We start from the raw sequence: 25,807 nt of genomic DNA on the forward strand, positions 1-25,807 counted from the left end.
CTCAAACAATTGCATGTAATAAAGACAATACAGGAACGTCCTTTTTTTCCACCCAGGGCCACACAAAGACAACCCATTGCGTCATTATTGGTTACTTTAAACATTTCAGCTTGTATTCTTTGCATTGTGGTCTTGTTATATTTTTTTCTTTTTTTTTGCCGAATCCTCAATATCATTCAAGTGTCGGTATCGGCGATACAGGCACTATTTACTTGGTATCGCATCGATATTATTTACAGTATCGCCCATCCGTACTGTATACTCGCAGGCTGATTTATTGTAGAGATACTAGCAAGGCTGGGGTACTATATGCTTTATGACAACATGGATGCAAACGCATAATAAATGATCGTATCATTTAGATTTTACTAACATGTAAATAAACCAGGTGATGTATTGGTAGTAGGAGTGGAACACTGTACGGTATTACTACAGTATGTGGACCAAGAGTAAAAAGTACTAAAAGTAGGATTATAGACAATGGATTGTCCCTTGCTTTGTGTGCCATTTGTCTTCAAAGTTTGGTATAAATTATTTAGTGTAATCGTGCAATACTTAATTTGTTATTATAGTAGTTTGGGCCACTTATTTGTTACATAAGGTAAATAATTAAGAAAATGGTGAATTTTTTTTATCAATTTTCATAATGACCAAAAATGTGATCCAGTATTTATTTTTCAAAATGTACTGTACATATTCTCACTAAAAATGTATGAAGATTCATCTTTCTTCCGGCTTTAATTTGATGTAAAAACACAACAGATGATTCCTGGGAGCTACATGTATTAAAATATAATTCTATATATCAACCATCTTTACAGCATCACCCTTTGCAGACAGAACAAGATTTAGAGATCAGAAGTTTCAAACAGCACAATTTAACATATTACGTACAGTCAGCACGTTAGCCAAACATGGACAGGTTTTAGCACGTACAATTGATGAGGACAGTACACAAACTACCTTGCAGGCTACTACACTGCTGAATTCATTCAATTTGCTTATTTAATACAAATATCAATGCTTTTGGTTTTTACATATGATCACATGAATGTAAAATACAACCCAAGTATTAAAATGACCAGTGAATACTTTTACTTTCAAGTGTTGTTAAGTACTCTTCTTGTGATTGGTTATGGTCTGTAACACACACACTCCACCCCATTCCAGATTCAAATTTAGACACATTTTGGAAGTTAACATGCGACCTGCATGGTTACAAACGGTACATTTTACACTTCAGTTTCAGCCAACTACCACGCCAATCTCAATAAAAACATAGCCATTCATTGTTTGGCATATTTGAAACATCTGTGCTTTCCCCGGTAGGACAAGCTAACATCTGTTATGAAAAACCTTTTAAACACATTTTGATAATGTGGAAGATTGTTTAAAAAAAAAAAAGACATTCGAATATCATCAGTTCATGTCTCAATCACCAAGCCAAAGCAGGCCTGCTGTTACAATTGACAAACATCTCCATTACTGCAATGCTTTGTGCTCATATAAAATATCATTTTTACTGCAACATTCCCAACTATGCAAAGGATCCTATGAACTGTAGTAATCTCACATGAAAAAATGTACTTCAACTGGTTGTGTGAAATAATATTAAGAAAGACGATGTGAAATGGTTGGTGGCGTTTGTCATTAAACAGCAGTTATGGTAATGTGATGTCGGAAAAGACCATTTAGAAACTGTTAATTCAAGCAGTGCAATGAGGGGATCTTCCGCTTCCGAAAGATCTGAAGCCTATAAATAAAGTGAAAATTATGGCTGAACAAATAAAAGAATTACTTCCACCATTGTCCGTAGTATATTTTTTACTACAGGAGGAAGCACAATCATGAAAATAGGCATCAGTCTTTCTTTTGTCAGAGAATGTTCAATGTTCGCTATACATTCCAGTTGATTTCACACCATATATATCCAAGATATTACCAGTTAAAGTTGATGCCGAGTATGGTTTTTGCATCTCCACTTTCAAACATAGTTATGTTTCTTTCCACACTCTTGTTCCCGACTGATCACGCCACTTGCAGATTGCTATTGTTAACTGATTTTTTTTGTATTTAATCATACAATCTTGTGGACACTTGTGCACTCCACACATTTATTTTGTCTTATGAAAATAAATTATTTGCGTGCATCATCATTGATAAAAGCGACACCATTGGGCACACAAGTGATCTATTAAAAGATTACTCTACTTCACATTAGTTTACCTGAGCAACTACACCACCTTAGTACTGTACTGTACTGCTTCCAAAATGCACACAAACATTTCCCACACTAGGATGCACAACACTGGCCTAACATTGACGTGAGCTGCAGCTGCAGGTGGACTCTAACCAAGTTGGTAGGCCTACCAAATAAATTAACTGACAGCCCAGCCTGAATCATGACAGAAGCAACTAAGCATTTTTGACTGAAGCCGTTAGATAAAAACAATAGATCTGCACTCCATTTTCAAATACCCTTTAACAGAATCAGGAAGAAATCATTCAAAAGCCTACCCTGGCATTTCACGTTGGCAAATTCATGTCAACATCCAGAAAGAGGAAGAACAAGTCTAAAACTAAGAAAGCTTTCTCAGAGCAAAGGGCACTGAAACTCCTGCATCGAGTCCAACAGCAGCGCAATGCGACAAGTCCATGACCAGATGAGAAAGGCTCAGTCTCCTGTGTGATGCCACATCAGTCCCGAGATTCAAAAAGCCAAGGAGTGTGATATCGGGACTGCAGTCACTCATTGACGTCCCAGATTTCAGACAGCAGTGGGGGAAGCTTCTTGTCCTGAAGGCGAAGGGCAAAAACCTGCTCGGAATGCACGCTGCTCAGTGTACGAAGGCTCACCAGCTTCATCAGCATGCGTGGGAACATCAAGTGGTCCTGAAGAACAAATCAGATTTTTTTAAGCATCGTCAAAGTTAACCGGTTAATTCCTTTGATTGAAAATGCTAAAACATGTGTAGGGCCGTGACTCGGATTCTCACAATTTCATTCATTGTCCTCCATCAAGATGGATGCCTCTAAACAATGTACTGGCCCGTTTGATTATTACAACGACTGACATAAAATAGTTGCACAATGCTGGAAAGAGCTTTCATTTCACCAAAGCACTTTCTTCATAAAGCACCACATAAGGGAAAAGCATGCATTAGTAAAGGCAAGGATTCCTCTGAAAGTACTTTGGGAACCAACAGTGACACCCAGGTTTTAAGTTCACATCTGACAAACTTTATCATTTATAATATACCAATTGATCACAAAAACATGGTTGTCGTTACTAGTAGCCCTGGGAGTATTTGAACAGTGATGAGCAATGATTAAGACTGTAAAATGTCAGATACTGATGCCTCGCCCTAACCAAAAATGCTTTTTTTCTGGTTTGGGGGCTGAAGAAAAAAAAAAAAAATATATATATATATATATATATATATATATACATACATATACATACACAGGGCTCTACATTAAAAACAAAAATGACTTGCCCATGGGGAATCCTCCTTGCCCCATGTAAAATGAAAAGACTGCCATAATGATATCATACATCAATATATGCTGATAATTCATCAGATAATAGTACTGATGCATTGTATTTGGAGGAATGTCTGAAAAATTGTGTATATGTATGTTAACATGGCATGCCATACTACCTTACACATGGTAGTCGTAGTAATCAGTGATATTTATAAGTTGTGCACCACAATGAAACATTATTGAATAGACACATTTGTGTACTAGTAAAGTGTTTTTAATCCAGAAAAAAATGCTCAATGGTCAAACAATAATTTGTGAAGCAAAGGTGAGAAAAATCCACAGAGAAATGGAAGCGCTAGATTTTGTAGCTTGTGCAAAATCAGCACTTGGTATTGGATCTAATCGGTGGTGTTTCATTGTGACCACTTCAAATTGTCACAGCAATGTGATTCACTCACCTGTGCCATCATTTGATTTGCTGCCGCTAATAAAATACTTGTTTAGGAGGCACTGCTTCATCACTTTTTGCTGTTTTCCTTCACAAGTTGTTGAACAATTAGACCATGTTGGCAGGGACGCCATGATAGATGTTTTCATAGTCAAACCATCGCTCATTGGTTGATCGCCAACAAGAACGGGTGTGGGTAAAACGCAGACTGTGGACTACGGACCGCGGTCTAAATAAACGATTTTGATTGGTCCATTTCAAGATTTGCAAGAATTGGTTTGCAAATTACCAGTCGCAGTCCGCGTTTTACCAACACCCAACAAGAACCGCTTTTGCACTTGCCCCACAGGAATATCACTGATTGGATTTACTTGCCCCAATTTGGTTTTAACTTGCCCCGGGCCATCGGTACATCGTTATTGTCGAGCCCTGATATATATCTGCATGGGTGAGTGTTGGTGACATAAGCGGGACTACAACGTGACATTATTGCTTAGCATTGATGCAGCAGATGTCTTTGTCGTAATAATGCACTTCCTGTTTTCTTTTGTCGAAATGGCAAGTGGGCCAATACACCACAGGAGTGTTGAAAACCTTGCCTCTGTAAATTTTGCCTCTCTAACAGACGGCTTTGTCTTTTTTTCGGTGTAATGACGCGTGTGTCGCTTCTGCACCACCAATCCAATACAGTGCATCCGGAAAGTATTCACAGCGCTTCACTTTTTCTACATTTTGTCATGTTACAGCCTCATTCCAAACTGTATTAAATTAACCTCTTACCTCAAAATTCTACACAAAATACTCCATTATGACGATGTGAAAAAAGTTTTTTTTGACATGTTTTGAATTTATTAAAAATAGAAAACAAAAAAATCACATTTACATAAGTATTCACAGCCTTTGCTTAATACTTTGTTGATCCACCTTTGGCAGCAATTACAGCCTCAAGTCTTTTTGAATATGACCCCACAAGTTTAGCACACCTATCTTTAGGCAGTTTTGCCCATTCTTCTTTGCAATAAGTCTCAAGCTCCATCAGGTTGGATGGGAGACGTCTGTGCACAGCCATTTTCAGATCTCTCCAGAGATGTTCGATCGGATTCAAGTCTGGACTCTGGCTGGGCCACTCCAGGACATTCACAGAGTGGTTCTGAAGCCAATCTTTTGAGATCTTGGCTGTGTGCTAATGTCTACTGTCTATATGGTCAAGGTACATGACCAGTCTACTGAGGTCAAGAGCGCTCTGGAGCAGGTTTTCATCCAGGATATCTCTATATATCTCTATTATATATTCATTTTTCCTACTATCCTGACTAGTCTGCCAGTTCCTGCTGCTGAAAAACATCCCCACAGCATGATGCTGCCACCACCATGCTTCACTGTAGGGATGGTATTGGCCTGGTGATGAGCAGTGCCTGGTTTCCTCCAAACATGGCGCCTGGCATTCACACCAAAGAGTTCAATCTTTGTCTCATCAGACCAGAGAATTTTGTTTCTCATGGTCTGAGAGTCATTCAGGTGCTTTTTGGCAAATTCCAGACGGGCTGCCATGTTCCTTTTACTAAGGAGTGGCTTTCGTCTGGCCACTCTACCATACAGGCCTGATTGGTGGATTGCTGCAGAGATGGTTGTCCTTCTGGAAGGCTCTCCTCTCTCCACAGAGGAACGCTGGAGCTCTGACAGAGTGACCATCGGGGCCTTGGTCACCTCCCTGACTAAGGCCCTTCTTCCCCGATAGCTCAGTTTAGAAGGCCGGCCAGCTCTAGGAAGAGTCCTGGTGGTTCCAAACGTCTTCCATTTACGAATAATGGAGGCCACTGTGCTCATTGGGACCTTCAAAGCAGCAGAAATGTTTCTGTATCCTTCCCCAGATTTGTGCCTCAAGACAATCCTGTCTCGCAGGTCTACAGACAGTTCTTTTGACTTCATGCTTGGTGTTTGTGCTCTGACATGCACAGTCAACTGTGGGACCTTATATAGACAGTTATTATATTTCCAAATCATGTCCAATCAACTGAATTTACTGCAGGTGGACTCCAATTAAGCTGTAGAAAGATCTCAAGGATGATCAGTGGAAAAAAGATGCACCTGAGCTCAATTTTGAACTTCATGGCAAAGGCTGTGAATACTTATGTAAATGTGATTTTTTGTTGTTGTCTATTTTTAATAAATTCAAAACATGTCAAAAAAACACATTGTCACATTGTCATAATGGAGTATTTTGTGTAGAATTTTGAGGTAAGAGATTAATTTAATACAGTTTGGAATGAGGCTGTAACATGACAAAATGTAGAAAAAGTGAAGCGCTGTGAATACTTTCTGGATGCACTGTATATCCATAAGTTACTCCCAGTCATGAGCTTGTTTTGATGACGACAACAAGATCACAAGATCATGTTGACACACAATGTGTAAGAAGAGAAGCTGTTATGTAAACCAGCGGCCACTTACATTTGGTCTCTTTATCATGATGTAAGCACGCAGAGCGTCAACATATGGTTGCTGTAGCCTCTCCACAAGATCATGATCCTGCACATTTGGCCGATCTAAAAAAAGAAAGGTCAGAACATTTTCCTTCAGGAGCATATGATTCATGTCATCTGCTAAATACAATGATGGTTCTTATCTTCACTCAGGATGGAAATTACCTGCTGAAAATATATTGATGGCAATGAGCAGAGCATACTCAGCTTCATCCAGTTGCAGGTCATTCATTCCTTTAGAAAACTCAAAGATGGGATTAATGAACTCAAACTGAAGGCCTGTTGAGAAGAAAGGGACAAGACACAAGTGTGGTGTTTTTTAACCAGTTCAAATTCATGTCTAAATAATAGTCTATACAAAGTTAAAATGACTGTGGGGGAAGCACATCGCTCAAAAGTCTCTATAAAGATATCTAAGCATAAAGGATAGCATTTGCATTAAATAACATAAGGAATGGAAATGATTGCGTACAGTGTCTCCCCTATATTTGTGATTCATTCATGGATTGTATGACAAGTAAACAATAGCAATTGAAGAAAGGGTCTTGGCCTACATTGAGCATTTTTAAACATAATAATACCTATATAAACTAAAATACAAATACAGTTTAAGGGATTAAGGGACTGCAGTCTGGCTACTAGGTGTCATTTGTATCATGCAGCAGTCTAGATTGACGGCAACAACAATTCTTTTTATTATTATTGAATTATCTCCCGATAGGCACTATAATAGTAATAATTCCTTCATTCATTTTCTACCGCTTAACCTCACGAGGGTCGCGGGGGGTTCTGGAGCCTATCCCAGGTGTCTTCGGACCAGAGGCGGGGTACACCCTGGACTGGTGGCCAGCCAATCACAGGGCACATATAGACAAACAACCATTCACACTCAAATTCATACCTATGGACAATTTGGAGTGGCCAATTAACCTAGCATGTTTTTGGAATGTGGGAGGAAACCGGAGTACCCAAAGAAAATCCACGCATGCACTGGGAGAACATGCAAACTCCACACAGAGATGGCCGAGGGTGGGATTGAACTCGGGTCTCTTAGCTGTGCTCTGCGCACTAACCAGTCGACCGCCGTGCAGCTAATTCTAGTCATTATTATCTTAATCATCATAACACTGGGTAGTGTTGCGACCGTGCTCCAGCTAAAACTCAACTATGAATCCCCAACGTCACTTCCTGTCCACATGTTTATTGAAACACAAGTGAACCTTATTTATGTCTTAAATGGCTTAGTTTCTCTGATTATATCTTCTATACTGCATAATATGAGTGTAAAGGTGACTATAGGGGTGTTATTTCAGGTCCAAAGGGCTCTAATAATTGTAACAAAATATTCATTCATTCATTCATTTTCTACCGCTTTTCCTCACGAGCTGTCTTCGGGCGTAAGGCGGGGTACACCCTAGACTGGTCGCCAGCCAATCACAGGGCACATATAGACAAACAACCATTCACACTCACATTCATACCTATGGACAATTTGGAGTCACCAATTAACCTAGCATGTTTTTGGAATGTGGGAGGAAACCGGAGTACCCGGAGAAAACCCACGCATGCACGGGGAGAACATGCAAACTCCACACAGAGATGCCCGAGGGTGGGATTGAACCCTGACCTCCTAGCTGTGAGGTCTGCGCGCTAACCCCTAGACCACCGTGCCGCCCACAAAATATTCAATTTACTAATATTGAATACTATTTTGCGGAAATTCAATTATCTTGATCGGGTCTGGACCCAATTACAAATTACAACCTAATACTTCTGTTTGACAATGTTCATAACCATCCACTAAAATGTACCTGCTTTTGCGAAATCCTCCTTATTATAGCTAAAATCCTTCAGAAATGTTATGCTCTCAATGGCAGGGTTGTATCGACGAGATGTCTCCAGCAGCATAATCTGATGAAGAGACAAAGACATGAAATATTCCAACAGCAGTCATGTAAATATAGTCAACATATACAAGTAAGATACAACTGATTAAACATGATAGAGAAGAAGAATTGAACAGAATTCTTCGATAAAAGGCTAAAGGTGCAATGAATTGTGAAAAGTGCTTACTTCATATTTAAAATGTGTTTGTCACGAGCAAATGATTATAGACTTTGAATCAACATTATCATATGAAAATAGAAACAAACATACTTCTATGGTTGACGTCTTCAACAGAGCAATCTGGTCCTCTCTTGTGAGCTCAAGAAATCCAGGGAGCTGCTTGGCAAAATCCACTATCTCCTGTACTGACATGATGGCGAGCTCAGTGAAGTGGGCGAAACGCTGCTGACGCACTTCTCGATTCTGTAGATCCTGATTCTGTGGCCACGGCTGTTTTTACACACAGAGGCAGTCACTATGATTAACCACACACCCACCATGCCTAAATAAATAGCGTTACTTATTTTTACCCGTTTGACAATTTTATCTACATAGCTGATTTGTTCCAAAAAAGGTAGTAAAAAGGTACCTCTTAAAGGGACTAACATACACTATATACTGTACAGTATAATGACAAGGATGAAAGAAACAATTGTGTGCTTCTCCTTCAGAAATGAGCGTCTTTTCTGTTTGCTGCAGCCACCATATCTTAAGCATTGTGGAGAACCTGAGAAGAATAAAAGAAATTGCAGCATTTAAATGCTGACATATTTATATACCGTCACTTTCGGTCGATCGAGGAAGGATCTTTTGTTGCATTGCTTCTGCATAGCCACCAGTTTTTCAATCATTTCCTGCTGCTGTGGATCCAGTGAAGCTGCTTCCTGTGGAGGAGTGGGAGTGACCACCGTAGATGAACGCGCCGTTTCCTCATCCTGCTGCTTCTTCATCTTCTTTAGTCTGATTTGCTCTTCAGAGAGAACACCTATGTAACAAAGAGCATATAGTTCGAAAAAAACTGAGACAATGAATGTATGATAGTGCTTCAGACAAAAGTGGAACATAAACACTCACACTGCTCTAGCATGCCTGCCTCGCGACACTTGCGTAGGCGGCATTGCTGGCACTTGCGTCGCATGTACATATCCATTTCACAGCGTCCGTTGTTCTTGCAGGAGTACTGGGCACTTTTAATGACACTGCGTCGAAAAAAGCCCTTGCAGCCCTCACAGCTTAGTACGTTGTAGTGGAAGCCGGAGGCCTTGTCACCACATACACTGCACACCTCGTTCCCCAGCATTTTAGGGGCAGGACCCTTCTTTCTCTTGACTGGCTGACCATCTACGCAATAGTGGAAAGAAAGAGGGGATAAAGCAGTTCATTTTCTACGCTTTATATGCTGAAACTGTGGTAAAGATGAAAATCCCAGAAAAAGATATATGTCTGTGAAGTACTACAGATATGTGACATTGATGCATTTGAACCTTGTCAGGTTTTTTTCCTGACATTGTCAAATGAGAATAGTTTAGAGCACCGCAGTGAAGCAACACAGTGACAATCACTGTGACTTCTCACTCATGGAAATGAAGACTATACTGGACATTTATATAGCAACAACTTCCAAAAAACGTGGCTGCATGAGTGGTTAGCGCGCAGGCCTCACAGCTAGGAGACCCGACTAGAATTCCACCATCAGCATTTCTGTGTGGAGTTTGCATGTTCTCCCCGTGCATGCGTGGGTTTTCTCCGGGTACTCCGGTTTCATCCCACATTCCAAAAACATGCTAGGTTAATTGGCCACTCCAAATTGTCCATAGATATGAATGTGAGTCCAGGGTGTACCCCGCCTCTCGCCTGAAGACAGCTGGGATAGGCTCCAGCAGCATCGCTACTGTGAGAATAAGTGGTAGAAAATGAAGGAATGAATGAATGAACTTCAAAAACTGATCCTGGCTTTTGAAAAGGACCAAATACTCAGTATCAAAATATTATGTTCAATGTGTCCTATTTCTAGGAGTATTTATTTTGAGTATGGCACCAATCCGGATTAAATTGTGTAATTCATGCAATAACAACACAGACTATACTAGTCTGTATTCTATTATATTGTAAATATTATCCAATTTCTAAAATCCATCTTTAAAATAGGAAATTGCTGCTGTGTCTACTGTGGGCCAATTGAAACACTTCATTGTTTTTCTTAAGACCTTGGATTCATAACAAGTCTCGACAAGATGTTTTGTGTAAGCCAGCAACTTAAGCACATAAGGTTTAAAATGAATACTTCAAGGAACTCACACAAGATATGATAATTATATTAATACAATATGTAGAAGAGTATATTTTCTTTTCACCTATGCTGGAAGATGTGTCACCCACTGCTGGATCAGGTTTGATGTCACTTGGATCTACTAACAAAGGGCTGTTCATCCCAGTCATGGCGGGGCCATTCTGAGGAGGTGCACGGAAGTCATCTGGCTGCGACAAGTCGCTCAGGGATAGCAGACTTCCACGCTTCATTCTGGTGCTGCCATTGCTCTCCTCAACCATGCAGTCCAGCTGCAGCTCTGCAGCACTGTCAAACACTTTACTCTCATCTGAACAAGTGGGACACAAAATAACTCACATATTTTTCCATGAAATATATATTTTGCAAGACTGTTCATTGTGGCATTGAAAGAAGAGAAAAAAACTGTTCCAAATCATATACATATGCTTATATAGCATATATACTACATATAATATAAATATACAGTATGCTTATAATTAGCACAACTGACAGTATATTTTACAAGAAATCATAATGTCATTTTATCTATGTCAAAGAATATATAATAGCTAATCAAATAAAAACACCTTACCTTGACCAACATCTGGGATATCAGTCACAGACAGCGTTGACATCTTCTACACAACAGGTTGTCATAACGAAACCAACGTGTACCTATGCAAAAAAAAAAACAACAACAACAATCAGACTCAATAATATATGGAGAGGATGGTTGGACATACTCAAGGACAAATAAATACTAACTAAGAAAAGTCTTGTCAGAGGTGACCAAAATCAAACAAAATCATGCAAAGGGAAGCATTGTGTAGATTGCCTGATCATGCCTCCCATGTTAACTTCTACTAAACGTTATCACCTCCGTTAATGTAATGCAATGTATTCAGCAGTCACATTCACAGCCTCATAGACTGGAAAGGAGATGGATCGCAAAGTGGAAATTCCAAGCAGGAGTGAAAAGATACTAACTCAAATTAAAGAAAAGAATGGCGGGCGCAGGGGGTGACCTGTTTGGCCCGCGACCTAAAGTTAGCTTTGGGATTTTGGCCCCCTGTGCGATTGAGTTTGACACCCCCGCAATGGTTGTGCAGACAGTACTCAAATGTGATGAATAGCATACACTCATGTGTGTTGTGTACAACACCAGCTGATGTGTTACTACACAGTACTGTAGTGGTGCAAGTCATCAATTATTATTAGAACGCTTTAAACCACAACACAAACCGAGCGCATCTTCACCCCGATTGTAGGAAAAGGCTCGCAGAAAAGCAGAAATGAAAGTTTGTCATGTGCCACACACTGATGCATTCAGGAAATTCTTATCAGCAGACCCAGACACAATCTTTGCTGATCCTAACCGGTCTACACCTAAAGACATTAGGTTTCATATATAAAGAATTGGTTACACATTAAAAGGGTAAAAAGACAAAAACAATTAAATTGCAGCAGCTCATCTACTTTAAATTGTAACAATTCTCATACTGACACAAATACTTTAACATCCTGTCTACTCAATACAATTAGTAACAGTGTAGAATCTTCTGCTTATAAAATATAAACAGCAATAAATGATGATGTTTGGACCCAATTTCTAGTTTCCTATGCTGCCGGATAGGAGTTGAACGTCTCAGAACAGCAGGGACAGTTGTTGAAGTATGTTCTCTGTCTGTGGGACAAGATGATATATTTGTAATGTTACAAATGCTTGAACTGAACAAATTGGCAAAACCTCTACGCAGAGAGGTCTGAGATTCAAAGCTAGAGCCACCTGGCTGTAGGATGTGCTAACCACATGCGCTACACACAGAAAAAGAAATCTGAAAAAGCACGAAAGATCAGGACCTGCTTTTTTTAATAGACAAAGTGATTGTAGACCGGCCTTACCTCTGATGTTGATGTCTTATTTATTGCCTCACACACAGTCCATATCCTCAGTCAAGATTATTGTGCCAGTGGAGGACTGATGTTGCTCGAGGGTGCCAAAGGCTGTCTGACTTATTGGCCCCAAGTGTATTGACTTGATATCTTGAGGAGAGTGAAAGTCGGGGAGAAGATGAATCCCTTCCTACAACGCACTATGGGAGGCAAGAGGGAAAACAGAGGGCGAGAGAAAGGGGAGGGAACATAAGAGGTTACTATTGGTCGCCTGCATGGCTCTCTCAATCCCCAGCAGTGGTCCAGTCCTTTCCTGTTTGAGTAATCTATTTTACGCAGACAACCTCATAACATAGCAGGCAACAAGTGATGAACACAAATTCTACCAACTTGTTTCACACTCAAATGCCTGAAACCATGTTCTTTTCAACAAAGACACACCTGGAAAAAGTGTTTTTGTTGTACACAATACCTTTGTTAACCAATCTGGTAGTTTTATTGGTCAAACTTATTGGAGTTTTTGCTACTAAAGATTTCTACTGCCTGTGACCTCGTGTCATTCCCACCCTGGTATTTCTGTTCAAGTCCAATGTCCACCGCATCTTATCGGTCAGTCACCTTTTGTTTTCATAGACTGCTACAAATTAATCATTTAAAAAAAATAAAAAATTTAAACAGTATTTAAATGTAAAACATAATGAGAGGCTATTAGTCATACAAAATTCAGTGTAGCCTACTGGTCTCTATTACCACAGGTACCTGAATATGATGTAAATATTTGGGAATACTAACCAGCTGTGTGCATTGCTGCTTGTTTTTTGGAGGTGAATGTCAATGAAAAGTCATTTCCAGGCAGTTTTTTGATCAATAAATGCCGTAAAATAGTGGAAGACCCGACTATTGTTTCAGTCCTTCAGTCATTACGTTAACTTTAAAATTAAATATTATTATTTACATATAGCTGCAGTGGTGTGAAAAAGGGTTTCAGATCATCAAATTAATTTAAATATTAGTCAATGACAACACAACTGAATACACAATGCAGTTTTTAAATGAAACCTACATGGCCGTATGAGGAAAAAGTGATTGTTCCCCTGTTGGTGATGGTAGTGTGATCGTCTGGGGCTGTTTTGCTGCTTCTGGACCTAGAAGACTTACAATAAACAGGATAAAGATGATCAACGGAACCATGAATTCTGCTGTCTACCAAAAACTTCTCAAGCAGAACATCTGTTTGTGACAAAAACTGCATTCCATGCTCAGTTGTGTTATTATTGACTAATGTTTGTTCGATGTTCTGAAACATTCATATGTGACATATGCAGGAGGCCGCACGACAGACAAGTGGTTAGCGTACACGCCACACAGCAAGAAGATTGGTGTTTGATTGTCCGCTTGGACATCTCTGTGTGGAGTTTGCATGTTTTCTCCGGTTAATTGGCGACTCCAAATTGTCCATAGGTATGAATGTGAGTGTGAATGACCCATGACCCTAATGAGGTTAAGCAGCATAGAATATGAATGAATTAACATGCAGGAAAAAATAATAAAGGAAATCGGGAAGGGTGCAAACACTTTTTCACACCGCTGTATGTGCACCCAATGACTCATTGCTGCATTTGTTCAAAGCAAAAGCTTTAACATGAGTTGGAATTGATAGTCAGCATGACTGAGTGGATTTTCTTCTTTTTTAAAAGTACACATGGGTGTCACCCTCTCTACTGAAGCAAAGTGGACCCCCATACTCAGCAACATCTTGGTGTGAAAGCAAAGAGTCAGGCCTTTCAAGAGGGCTTTCTGAGAAGAATCAAAGTTCCCACAAAATATACACACATGGAAGAAGAAGTACATGAGTGTTCCACACCCTTTCACACACTCTCAAATGTTTTCACTTCTTCTGCCCAGGGATCTCTCTGCCCAGGTTGACGTTGGGAAGCAGCAGGGTGTGAATATTTTTGAGATTTCAAAACTATTTCACGGGTTGCATGATCATTAACAGACCGTAACGTTCAAAAATAACACCAATAACCAACAATAAAACATGACGCTGAGATTATCCATACTGTACTGTAGGTGGGTTGGGCTGAGCAAATCAAACGGTCCTTTTCTATGATGTGTTGCATCGGTCAGACGATCATAACTGTTTCAGAGGAAGACATTTTGTTAAATGTTTCAAATGTCCATTTCCGTGAAAGTCCGTGTTTAACAGAAAAGTCCGTTTTTATTGGCCAACTCCCTGAATGCAGAAATCACAGGGCTTTACCTGTTACAGCTAGATAAATTTGGGTAATGACAAAAGTCACTGTCCATACAACCATTCACACTCACATTAAACACCCCAATGACAATTTAGAGTCTCCGGTTAATCTTAACACAGTGTTTCCCATATATTCATTTACTTATGGTGGCCCACCACAAATATAGTTGGACTGCCACAGATTGATTTGGTGTTTGCCCTCATTCCCAAACACATTATGATGGGATATAAGACATAGAATGGCATGTACCTCGTCTTTAAAATCACCACATACTCATACGAAGCGCAGGAAACATCAAGATAAGGCACACAAGCATGTGTCTACCACTACACAAACTGAAACCAACAACCGGAAGCTTAATGTTGTGTTTTAAAAACGTTAGATAATGTTGTACATTTTCAAATGACAAATTAAAGAGCTGTTTTACTCAATCACACACAAACATGGACTTTTACAACATGATCAATTGTGCAAATTATGTGCCCATTGCTCCAAACACTTATTTATATGTTGACCTAATAAGCCTCAATATGATTTATTATACAAATAATTGCTTACATATAATTTTGATGAGCAGGTTTTGAAATTCTGTGAAAAACAAAACACATCAAACCAAACAAGCACACTGTCCTTAACAATACAATGTAGCCCGTCATTGCCCACTAGCTATTGATGTAAATTTAGTTGACGTTAATACATGACATATTTATTTTGGTCACTTTGTTAATAGAAATATTCTACATTTTGTTCACTACTGGCGTTGTTTCGCAACCGATTAGACAGCAACCAGGGCCCCCGTAGATGACGAACTGGCAAACTCAAACAGGTTATACGTGCTTTGCGGGCTAATAACAACAGCAAAGTTTGCATTTTGAACACATGTTTACTGATAACAGTAGCCAAGTTATGGAAGTTAAGCCGTCTTGACAATGAACAAAACACGGACGGTACCTGTTAGCTTTATTGTAGGGCATAAAAGCAATTGTAAATATAACCGCTGTCTGTGTGGCTGTTGATGATTGTGACACTGATGTCAATATATTGTGTAACATTTGACTAAAAAGGATACACTACTCGAGCGCGATTAGCTTGATGGGTAATCTAAACAAGGCCAATATCTGTGCGTTCGACAGGAACTCCCTCTTAACAAGTTCAACTTGGCAAACTTCGTGCTCCAGATGTAAAAGAGAAGGGCAGATGTGACAAAAGGTACAGTGTGTGAACTTGCCTGATAGTTTGCGAGTTTGTCGGCTCTTTTATTGAGGTTATTCCACGCGTTTGGTTACTGACAGCGGCTTTGACAACCAAAGCTAACTGGTTAGCATGCTAGCTAGCCAGCGTAGTTACGTCATATGATGCGGTGGCCCAGACTCGACACAGGAAGTAGAGAAGACTTATGAGTATTCATGAGGAAACGGCATCCAATCACATGGCTGCAAATGTGTATACAATATTCAACACCTTCTAAAAGCGCCACATTTAATCGTGCCACTTTATCACCACCCAAACAGATAATATTATAAAAACTGAAAGAATTAATAATCATTAATAATTAAAAATAATTAATAAAAACTAAAAGTGACGTCAAGTTAGAATGTCAACTTATGATACACTCTCTCTTTGTACATAATTATGGTCCATAATTATATTAATAATAAAAAGCAACAGCATTTTTTAAATTAAATTACAGCACCACAGAGTCGCCACTAGAGGGCACTGTTGCGTGGCGCACACCTTAATTTCGGTGAAAACCGGAAGAAGTCAAGGAATACCGGCGTCTCTTGTAAACTCCACAACAGACGTCTCTGCACATCCACATTTTTTCTTGTGTTTTTTTGGAGTATAAGGACACCATGCCGGTCGTTTGTGCGTCGACGGGCTGCAATAATAAGTTTGTAAAGGGGTCAGATATTAGATTTTATCGGTAAGTTTTAACTAGTGTACATGTGTATTATGTGACCATTGAAGCGACAATGCTTCAGTGTTAGCTTTGATACTAAGTAAACATACCTAGTTTCCACATACCTAGTCGCTATGAAAAGACATTTATAAGTAAGACGGAATCGTTTGTACCATTAATAGGGCACAAAGCTAACAACAGCTCCTGATGCCATAATATCTTCACTTGATCCACAGTTGCGGCTACAGACATACAAATGTTACGTTTCTGTTAAGTTTAATAACGCCATAACATGTGGTATCCTATCCCAAATGAAATGTTTCTGTAAAACAGTATGTACAGCTACTGTATACACACGTGGACGGAAGTGTTGGTACCTTTTCATTAGAGAAGGAAACCTCCACAATAATCACTGAAATAACATTGTTAGAAAAAACTAACGATGCACACAAATGTACTGGACATTAATTAATGGAAATCATACACTGTTGTCCTTTCATTAGATGAGACAAAACTGGGTTTGTAATCAGGTGGAGGTTTTCCCTGGAAAGTAGAGGAATGAAAATTAGCTGCAGCAAGACGGGAGTATATGTGTGTGAATGAGGGGGGCCCAAGTGGAAGAGTGGGGTAATGTTAAGTATTCAGAACAATGGAGATTGTGAAAAGGAGGTGAAGAAGCGTGTGCAGGCAGGATGGAACGGGTGGAGAAAAGTGTCAGGCGTGATGTGTGATAGAAGAGTTTCAGCTAAAATGAAAGGACAGGTATACAAAACCGAGACCAGCTATGTTGTTTGGTCTAGAGACAGTGCCACTGAGGAAAAGACAGGAAGCTGAACTTGAGGTAGCAGAGATGAGGATGCCGAGGTTCATATTGGGAGTGACCAGGATGGATAGGATAAGGAACGAGTACATCAGAGGGACATTACATGTTAGAGGCCTTTGAGATAAAGTCAGTGAGACCAGACTGAGATGGTTGGGACATGTCCAGAGGAGAGATAGTGAATATATTGGTAGAAGGATGCTGCCAGGTAGGAGGCGTAGAGGAAGACCAAAGAGGAGGTTTATGGATGTAGTGAAGGAGGACATGAGGGTAGTTTGTGTGAGAGAGACATATGCGTAAGACAGGGTTGGATGGAGGCGGTTGATTTGCTGCGGCGACCCCTGAAGGGAAAATCCAAAAGAGAAAGAAAAAGAAGACATCAGATCTTGTGTTTAACAACACAACGGTGAAGTATGTAAAAGTAAGAACACTACTTTGTATGAAACATGGAGCAGGCTCAGTTATGTTCTGGGACGGCTTTGCTCCATGCATGCAGCTTGAATCTGTGCATAATGAAATGCCATGACAGACAAGGCATTTTGCACTAAAATATGCTTGTTCTCAGTTGCAGATCACATGTCTTCAAACAGGCCAAAGACCCAAAACACACAGCAAAAAACATTCAAGTGTTGCTAAAAACAAAATGTAGGGCTATTTTGAAGTGGCCATTTATGTGCTGTGACTGAAAGGACCGAAAGCATGCAACTGAGACCTGTTCAATGACACCTGATGTAATATTCTATCATTTAACATTTCTTATCAGGTTTCCACTGAGTAAACCTTCACTTTCCGTCAAATGGGTTCAGAGCCTGGGGTTGAAAAACTTTGTCCCAACAGCCAACACCTGCCTGTGTTCAGAGCATTTTGCACCGGACTGCTTCAGGGACTACAATGGAAAACAGTTCTTGAGGGAGGACGCAGTGCCGACCATGTTCACTCATGGGCAAGACTCTTCTAAGGTTTGAGTTCAAAACATCATTTCATCTTTACTGTAAGTTGATTCACTTGTGTAAATCCTTTGATAGATTGAACTACGGAAACGAGCCTCAATGACACATTCCAGGGACACAAGCGTCGCAAATCAAATTGCACAAACACTAGCAGAGAGAGACAGAGCAAGGGAGGCTGCCAATCTCCGCAGGGACAAAAGGAGCACAAGAGTGAGTATTATGTTGTTTCTGTTATACTGTATTTAAGTGGGACTTGTTATTACAAATTAGACTGAATCTCAATTCTGCCTTAGCCTTAGTGCTTCCTCTTTGTCTTACCCCTTGTCTTTTAAAACTGAGGGTCAAGGGGAAGAAGTCACTAAGAAATAGGACACCGCTTGATTCTCCGCTATCACCCTTCACCACTTAGTGGCTGTGCACACGAAATAGAAATAACAATGTAACAAACTTTATAAACATCAACAAATGTTATAGTTTTATTCCATAATAATGGTCCATAATTTAGTCCATAATAATAGAAATGAAGCCATCTTAGACATGAACAAGAAACGGTAGACTTACATGTTAGCATTGAAAACGTACTACCTGGTAGCTATTATCTCATCAATATAACATTACTGACACCTTTAGACCAGCGTAGAATACTACTCACGAGACTCATGATGCACTTCTATGTCTTTATTAAGAAGCATACAGAACACATGCAGTGAACATTCACACAGGAGCTGCTGTCAGCCACTCACTATATTGCTAACCTGCCGCTGACACTCAGCTAACAGGCAACTCTCACCCGCAGACGTCACACACGTCACTTCCCAGACGCCACTTCATAAAGCCATTTTTGTGCTTGAAAGTGCTTCATTCTGGATATGAATATGTAAAATTAGCTGTATTTTCCGCACTATAAGGCACACTTAAAAGCCTTTAAATTTCTCAAAAATCGATGAGGCACCTTATTATCCGGTGCGCCTTATGTGTGCACTGAGTTCCAAAATCTGTAAAAATGTGCTACTTTGATAAGCGCTCCACTTGATTGAGTGTTGGACCATTTCATGCTGACAGAGGGAAGTAATACTACGGTGGCAGCGATATTCAAACCGTGATATAGCAAATGATGACTACTATAAATAAACCCGTACTTTTACTCACTGAAGTTTGGAGTCAATGGACATCACCCAATTTGACTTTCCTCAATGGAGGCTTTGTCAAGCCTTTACTTTAGCTGCCATTTCCACCACTTGTCGCTTCCATGTGAGTCTTGAATGCCAAGGTGTGTATTGTTGTCTACAGAATTTGGCTCTACAGTCATCCCTCGTTTATCGTGGTTAATTGGTTCCAGACCGGACAATGATAAATGAATTTCCCCAAAGTACAATTCAATATTAAAAACTCAGTATTTTTGTAGTTACAGATTAGAAAACATCTAACATTATTAAAGCCCTGTGGACATGAAATAATATTCCTATTATTCTTTGTTTACATCACATTGCACAGGCTATGGGATCACTGCAGGGACAACAGATGGCCTCCACTGGCATAGCCAGCTAGAGAGCTAACAAGTTGAGCTAACAAAGAGGTCCAAAACATCCCACTTCCACATGGAATGGGAGGAGAACCAATGTCGGCCATGGCATGTTGGCTTAGTAGCCAGTCTCCGTGCAGTTACTGTAATCTAATGTCATGTCTCATAACATTACTGATGCCTAGTAGCCAGAAACTACACTACCGCTCAAACGTTTGGGATCACTTGCAAATTTCTTTGTTTTCCAAAGAAAAACACATTTTCATGCATTTCACAAACATTTTTATCCATTTCACAAACAATAAAAATGAATCAGATGATTTTCAAAGAAGGATGTACATTTTTGCATAGAGGCCTACTATCAACAACTGTCAGTCCTCTGCATCAATCTCCTGGTATGGCTGCTAATCCCAGTTCATCATTTTATAAGGCTAATAGATGATTAGAAAACCCATCTAAAAAATCTCTTACCATGCTGTTAACTACTCCCTTCAAAGAGCAGCACAAACTGGGTCTAACAAGGACAGAAAAAGGAGTGGGAGGCCCCGATGCACAACTGTGCAAGAAGACAAATATCTGAGAGTGTTTAAGACAAAGACGCCTCTCAGGTCGTCACCTGGCAGCTGCACTAAATAGTAGCCGTCAAACACCAGTGTCAGTATCAACAGATCAACGGTGAGGCGGCCACTTCAGGATGCTGGACTTCATGGCAGGACTGCCAGGAAAAGCCATATCTCAGACTGGACAAAACAATTTCTAAGTGATCCCAAACTTTTGAGTGGTAGTGTACATATAACTTGTCTTTCAGTATTTTCCAATGGTCCATAGTCAACCACAAAACAGCCATACATTTTTTAAATTAATTATTTTCAGAAAAAACACGAGGAAGCTATATTTGAACCTCAATATAGTGTGGGATGACTGTATATCATATCATATATCATATAGCAGTTCTCTGTGATGTGCTGTCGTTTTTACCCAATGCTGGAGGGAGTTTGTTTAGCTTTGCTGCAGCTGCTGTGCAGTTTATCACAAAGCTCTCTTTGGTCCAGCAAACTGTCAATAGGAAGTTGACTTTTTCAGTACTTTGAAAGTAAAACAGCTGAATTTGTGTCTGCCCAGGAGAGGTCTGCTGTGATGTTTAACTTCATTAACAATTTTTGGGGGACTCTTGAGTTTATTTGGATAAGTTAGCGGTGTGTGATCAAGTCCCATTAATCCTATCTCTACCCCTTGTATCCACAATCTTGTCCTTTCAGCGACTACCCAAAAACTGGGTTGTCATTGACGTGTGCTGTCCAGTTGTAACTTGAAATGTCCTCCCAGTGTGCAGCTTCATCTGCTGTCTGCCATGAGACAGATGGCTGTCTTATGGCGTGATTCGCTGTAGGGGAAAAATGGCTGATGTTGCTTATTTTTGTTCCAGGGTGGACGTGGAGGGCGTGGTGGAAAACATCTGCCTGATAGGTGAGACCTTGTGGGTGTTGATAAATGGAAGCATTGTATCATCTCTGCCTCTCCACTGCGCTTGAATATAAATGAATCCAACCCAGATCCAACTCCACGTAAACAACAATATACACAATTATATTGCCGCCGTGTGTTTCAGTCTTTTATACACGTGCGTTGCAAGTTAACATTCGAAAAAAGCCAATCCAAGTTTGAAGTGAATTTGAGTAAAAACATGAGAAGGAAACAGATGGTTGTGTTCAAGATGGTTTCCTATTGTGGCTTTGGATATTAATAGCGTGATACAGCATTTAGCCAAGGATGTTGCACTTAAATAATTCATGTTTCAAACCCTAATCGAAAAGAGTGTCAGCTGGGCTGAAAACCTAATCGATCTTTTGTACAAACCTAATTTGATCAACGCATTGAAAAAAGCGTGATGATTGATTGTGAATGAACTGACTGATGTCAATTTCTGTATCATGCAGGCAGAGTTTCGGAGGCAAGAGCAGAGTTTATGACGGCAAAGGTCGACTCTTATCCAATGGCAAGGACATGTGTGACTGTTTGGATGTGGACTGCATGGGCTGCTTCTATCCCTGCACCGAGTGCAGCTCACGCAAGTGCGGATTCGAGTGCCGATGTGACAGGAAGTGGCTTTACGAGCAGGTAGAAGTGGAGGGAGGAGAGATCATCCGCAACAAGTATGCCTTTTAGTTTAAGCCAAGTAAATATACAGCACATACAGTGGCCATCATCAAATAAGATCCAACACAGTGCAATTGACCACAATTAAGAATTGTTTTCATTGTCAGAGAGGTATTAAGGTATACTGAGAGAGTTTTTTTAGGTTCATGAGAGTATTTGTATTGGATCTTATCAGAGTAAGTGTATGTAATGTGGCTGACAAATAGAACAGGTGGATGAAAGGCTACATCACGATGCTGGCAGCCTAAACGTGTTCCTTCTGATATTTCATCGACATCCAACTGTTGAACTATGAAAGACTGCTTTTATTACCTGACTGCTGAACGCTCCTGCTCAAAGCTATGTGAGGTCTTTGTTTCCACTCATTTAGGTTTGCGTTCCCTTGCTCTTGGTTTATGTTCATGAAAAAGGGGTTTTGTGTCAATACATGTTAATAAACTTCATTGGTAATGTAACATGTTTCTACTGGTGATTTGATGGAACTTCTCTTCAGGCTACCACCTTTTTAGCATAGCAGTTTTGGAAGAAAGAACAAATACTACATTTGTGCACAATAATTTGTTCCTTTAGAATGAATGTAAATACACTTGGTTGTGAAATACACAGAAGCTGTTTTCATGTGGACTTCGATCTTTTTGGCAGGAAAAATGTCAGTGTAGGTGTCACCCTCCGGTAAAGGAGCCAGGATCATAGATTCATCTATCAACTTGATAAAGCGTCCATCGAAAATATTGGCTGTTGCAGTCATTAGTAGGAAAAGAGCACAAACCTCCAGGGAACCGCTGGGTAAAAACACAATGCCATTAAAGGACACCAATGACCCAAACAAATCCTATCTCCTCTCATCCATCCAGCCTGGAGTATTCACAATCATTGCATCTCGAGCTGAAACTAATTAGCTTATGAACTTATGAGTGTCTCCAGGTTGAATTGCATCTTGGATGGCGATGGTGTTCATAGTGTTTTACATAATATCACTCTGGAAGTCCACCGATCCAGTGTATAGTGACTTTCACATTTACATTCAACAATGAGAGTTCATTTCAAAATGTTTGTATGTAAACGCACTTACATCAATGATAAATGTCACTTTGTGTCAGTCTGGTTATATTGAGCTGCAGCAGAGATCACTTTGGGAACTAATGCTTATTGCTCCCTTTTATCCGTGAATATGTGAAAGCATTACAGTTTATTTGCTTTGCTTTATTTGTATTAGGAGTGGTATCAAAGACATCAAATGTATGTTATTTCAGCTGCTTCTTCTGATCTAAGCTTAACAACCAGCCGTACGACTCCTACGGCCGGTCTACGTGCAAAAAACCTCAACCGCACGGAGGGCACGTGTGTGCCGTGCTGATTTTTGAATCGTAAACTGGCCATGGTGGGGGTTTTTTTGTCATGTAAAACAAACTCTGAGGGTTTCTTGGGTTTTTTCATATTGCAAGACAAACTTACACACTTTGTGCATCTTTGTGCATTGGCTGAATTTGTATGTACATTTTTCATTTTGGGTAGTCCGCCAATGGCAACACTACTAGTACAATGTAGTACATGTAAGAGCTACAATCTTTATTAAGTACATGGTCCCACAAAAAGTTGTTTAATACTGTAAGCTATTTTATATGTGCTTTTTTGCAGTATGATTTCCTTTCATAGGATTTAGTGACAAAAAATGACTTATGCAGGTTAGTAAGATCATATTGTGTTTTTATTTCAATTATAATGTTTTTTGTCGGGCTTTAAGATTTCACACTTTGTTCAGTGGCCTTTGAACGCAGCAGAATAATGTGCATTGACACCCTTTCTTTGACGCTGCTGTTTGTTGACCACTTGTATGTAATTACCAAATAAATGCCTGACGCAAGAAACCTCTACTTGTCAACACAGATATGTTTGTATTGAGTTGTGGACTCAGCTACACATGATAACCCGCATGGAAAGCTCTCTATATCTTCCTGAATCTGCACCTACCCCAGCTGTATTTCCTTGGATTTCCAAAACGGTCTGCTTTAATTCATTCCACCCATGGCCCGCCTACTCCACTGTGATGAGTCACACTCCCAAGCTTTTCCCAAAGACTTCCGGACTATTACCGAACCCCACTTTCAAAGAAACCCTTTAGAGAGCTATTTGAAATGTGGTTACACCGGTAGCTCATGAGCTACTAGCTGGAGATCCATGACTTACTGTGTGTAAACTCAGAGTCGTAACAGAGGCCCATGTTTGCTGAGTGTAGACAATCTTTACATCAGTAGTGGAAATGTGGTTGTTACACATTTTCTGCGGGACCAGCCATGTTTAAAATAAGTTGGTTAGACCCACTGAGTTTCTCCCCCACCTCCATGGACGCAAAGTGTTTCCAACATTAATGCACCTTTTGCGGCGAGAGTACACCGCTTCTGGCTTCAGAAACTGTTATATATTTCTACTTCATGTTCACACAAACAGTCCTGTGTGAAAGGCCGTTGAAAATATTTTTTTCTTGCTGGGAATGACCAACTCCAGCCACTGAGCTTGCCTAGTAGAAAGCCATAGCTGACAACCATAAACAGAGCAAAGCAAAGCTGTGGGAAGAGCAGACCTCGAGCATATCTGGCCTACAGCATGCCTACAGTGAAGAAAATAAGTATTTGAACACCCTGCTATTTTGCTATTTCTCCCACTTAGAAATCATGGAGGGGTCTGAAATTTTCATCGTAGGTGCATGTCCACTGTGAGAGAGATAAACTAAAAAGAAAAATCCAGAAATCACAATGCATGATTTTTTAACAATTTATTTGTGTGATACAGCTGCTAATAAGTATTTGAACACCTGAGAAAATGAATGTTAATATTTGGTACAGTAGCCTTTGTTTGCTATTACAGAGGTCAAACGTTTCCTGTAGTTTTTCACCAGGTTTGCACACACTGCAGGAGGGATCTTGGCCCACTCCTCCACACAGATCTTCTCTAGATCAGTCAGGTTTCTGGGCTGTCGCTGAGAAACACGGAGTTTGAGCTCCCTCCAAAGATTTTCGATTGGGTTCAGGTCTGGAGACTGGCTGGGCCATGCTAGAACCTTGATATGCTTCTTACGGAGCCACTCCTTGGTTTTCCTGGCTGTGTGCTTCGGGTCGTTGTCGTGTTGGAAGACCCAGCCACGACCCATCTTCAATGCTCTGACAGAGGGAAGGAGGTTGTTCCCCAAAATCTCACAATACACGGCCCCAGTCATCCTCTTTTTAATGCAGTGCACTCGTCCTGTCCCATGTGCAGAAAAACACCCCCAAAGCATGATGCTACCACCCCCATGCTTCACAGTAGGGATGGTGTTCTTCGGATTGTACTCTTCATTCTTCTTCCTCCAAACACGCTTATTGGAATTATGACCAAAAAGTTCTATTTTGGTCTCATCTGACCATAAAACTTTCTCCCATGACTCCTCTGTATCATCCAAATGGTCATATGCAAACTTAAGACGGGCCTTGACATGTGCTGGTTTAAGCAGGGGAACCTTTCGTGCCATGCATGATTTCACATCATGACGTCTTAGTGTATTACCTACAGTAACCTTGGAAACGGTGGTCCCAGCTCTTTTCAGGTCATTGACCAAGTCCTGTCGTGTAGTTCTGGGCCCAAATACCTCATTATCTGAAACACATGTCCGACAATTCATTCTAATACATTCTAAATATTGAGTTCATTAACTTTGATAAAATGTGGAATTTTACAGCTTTTGTCTGTATATTAACATA

The 25,807-nt window shown here is 40.2% G+C and overlaps 2 protein-coding genes across 2 annotated transcripts; one reads left to right on the forward strand and one right to left on the reverse strand.

Moving 5' to 3' along the window:
- Positions 1–657: 657 nt before the first annotated feature.
- On the reverse strand, positions 658–16,091 carry nr1h3 (nuclear receptor subfamily 1, group H, member 3). The gene is made up of 11 exons (XM_078794660.1): positions 15,953–16,091; positions 12,476–12,666; positions 11,166–11,248; positions 10,659–10,901; positions 9,379–9,645; positions 9,084–9,289; positions 8,575–8,754; positions 8,229–8,328; positions 6,583–6,696; positions 6,386–6,480; positions 658–2,892 (listed from the first exon to the last, which is right to left on the reverse strand). The coding sequence occupies exons 3-11, from the start codon at positions 11,206–11,208 to the stop codon at positions 2,746–2,748; spliced, it is 1,395 nt and encodes a 464-aa protein (XP_078650786.1). The 5' UTR covers positions 11,209–11,248; positions 12,476–12,666; positions 15,953–16,091; the 3' UTR covers positions 658–2,745.
- A 380-nt stretch (positions 16,092–16,471) lies between these two features.
- On the forward strand, positions 16,472–23,864 carry arl14ep (ADP-ribosylation factor-like 14 effector protein). Its single transcript, XM_058069553.2, has 5 exons — positions 16,472–16,648; positions 18,208–18,403; positions 18,470–18,604; positions 21,343–21,383; positions 21,854–23,864. The coding sequence occupies exons 1-5, from the start codon at positions 16,578–16,580 to the stop codon at positions 22,080–22,082; spliced, it is 672 nt and encodes a 223-aa protein (XP_057925536.1). The 5' UTR covers positions 16,472–16,577; the 3' UTR covers positions 22,083–23,864.
- The last annotated feature ends 1,943 nt before the right edge of the window (positions 23,865–25,807 follow it).

This window comes from Doryrhamphus excisus, linkage group LG11 (assembly GCF_037039965.1).
Source record: "Doryrhamphus excisus strain RoL-2023G ecotype Guam linkage group LG11, RoL_Dexc_Guam_v1.1, whole genome shotgun sequence".
NCBI classification, from domain to species: Eukaryota; Metazoa; Chordata; class Actinopteri; order Syngnathiformes; family Syngnathidae; genus Doryrhamphus; species Doryrhamphus excisus.

Excerpts from the sequence above, each read along its gene's own strand:
- nr1h3 (XM_078794660.1), bottom strand. The coding sequence starts at position 11,208 with ATGTCAACGCTGTCTGTGACTGATATCCCAGATGTTGGTCAAG. Across the intron at positions 9,646-10,658 it reads TGACACATCTTCCAGCATAG|ATGGTCAGCCAGTCAAGAGA; the intron begins GTGAAAAGAAAA and ends ACTATTGCGTAG. Across the intron at positions 2,893-6,385 it reads TCATGATAAAGAGACCAAAT|GACCACTTGATGTTCCCACG; the intron begins GTAAGTGGCCGC and ends TTTGTTCTTCAG.
- arl14ep (XM_058069553.2), top strand. The coding sequence starts at position 16,578 with ATGCCGGTCGTTTGTGCGTCGACGGGCTGCAATAATAAGTTTGTAAAG. Across the intron at positions 18,404-18,469 it reads ATGGGCAAGACTCTTCTAAG|ATTGAACTACGGAAACGAGC; the intron begins GTTTGAGTTCAA and ends ATCCTTTGATAG. Across the intron at positions 18,605-21,342 it reads GGGACAAAAGGAGCACAAGA|GGTGGACGTGGAGGGCGTGG; the intron begins GTGAGTATTATG and ends TTTTTGTTCCAG.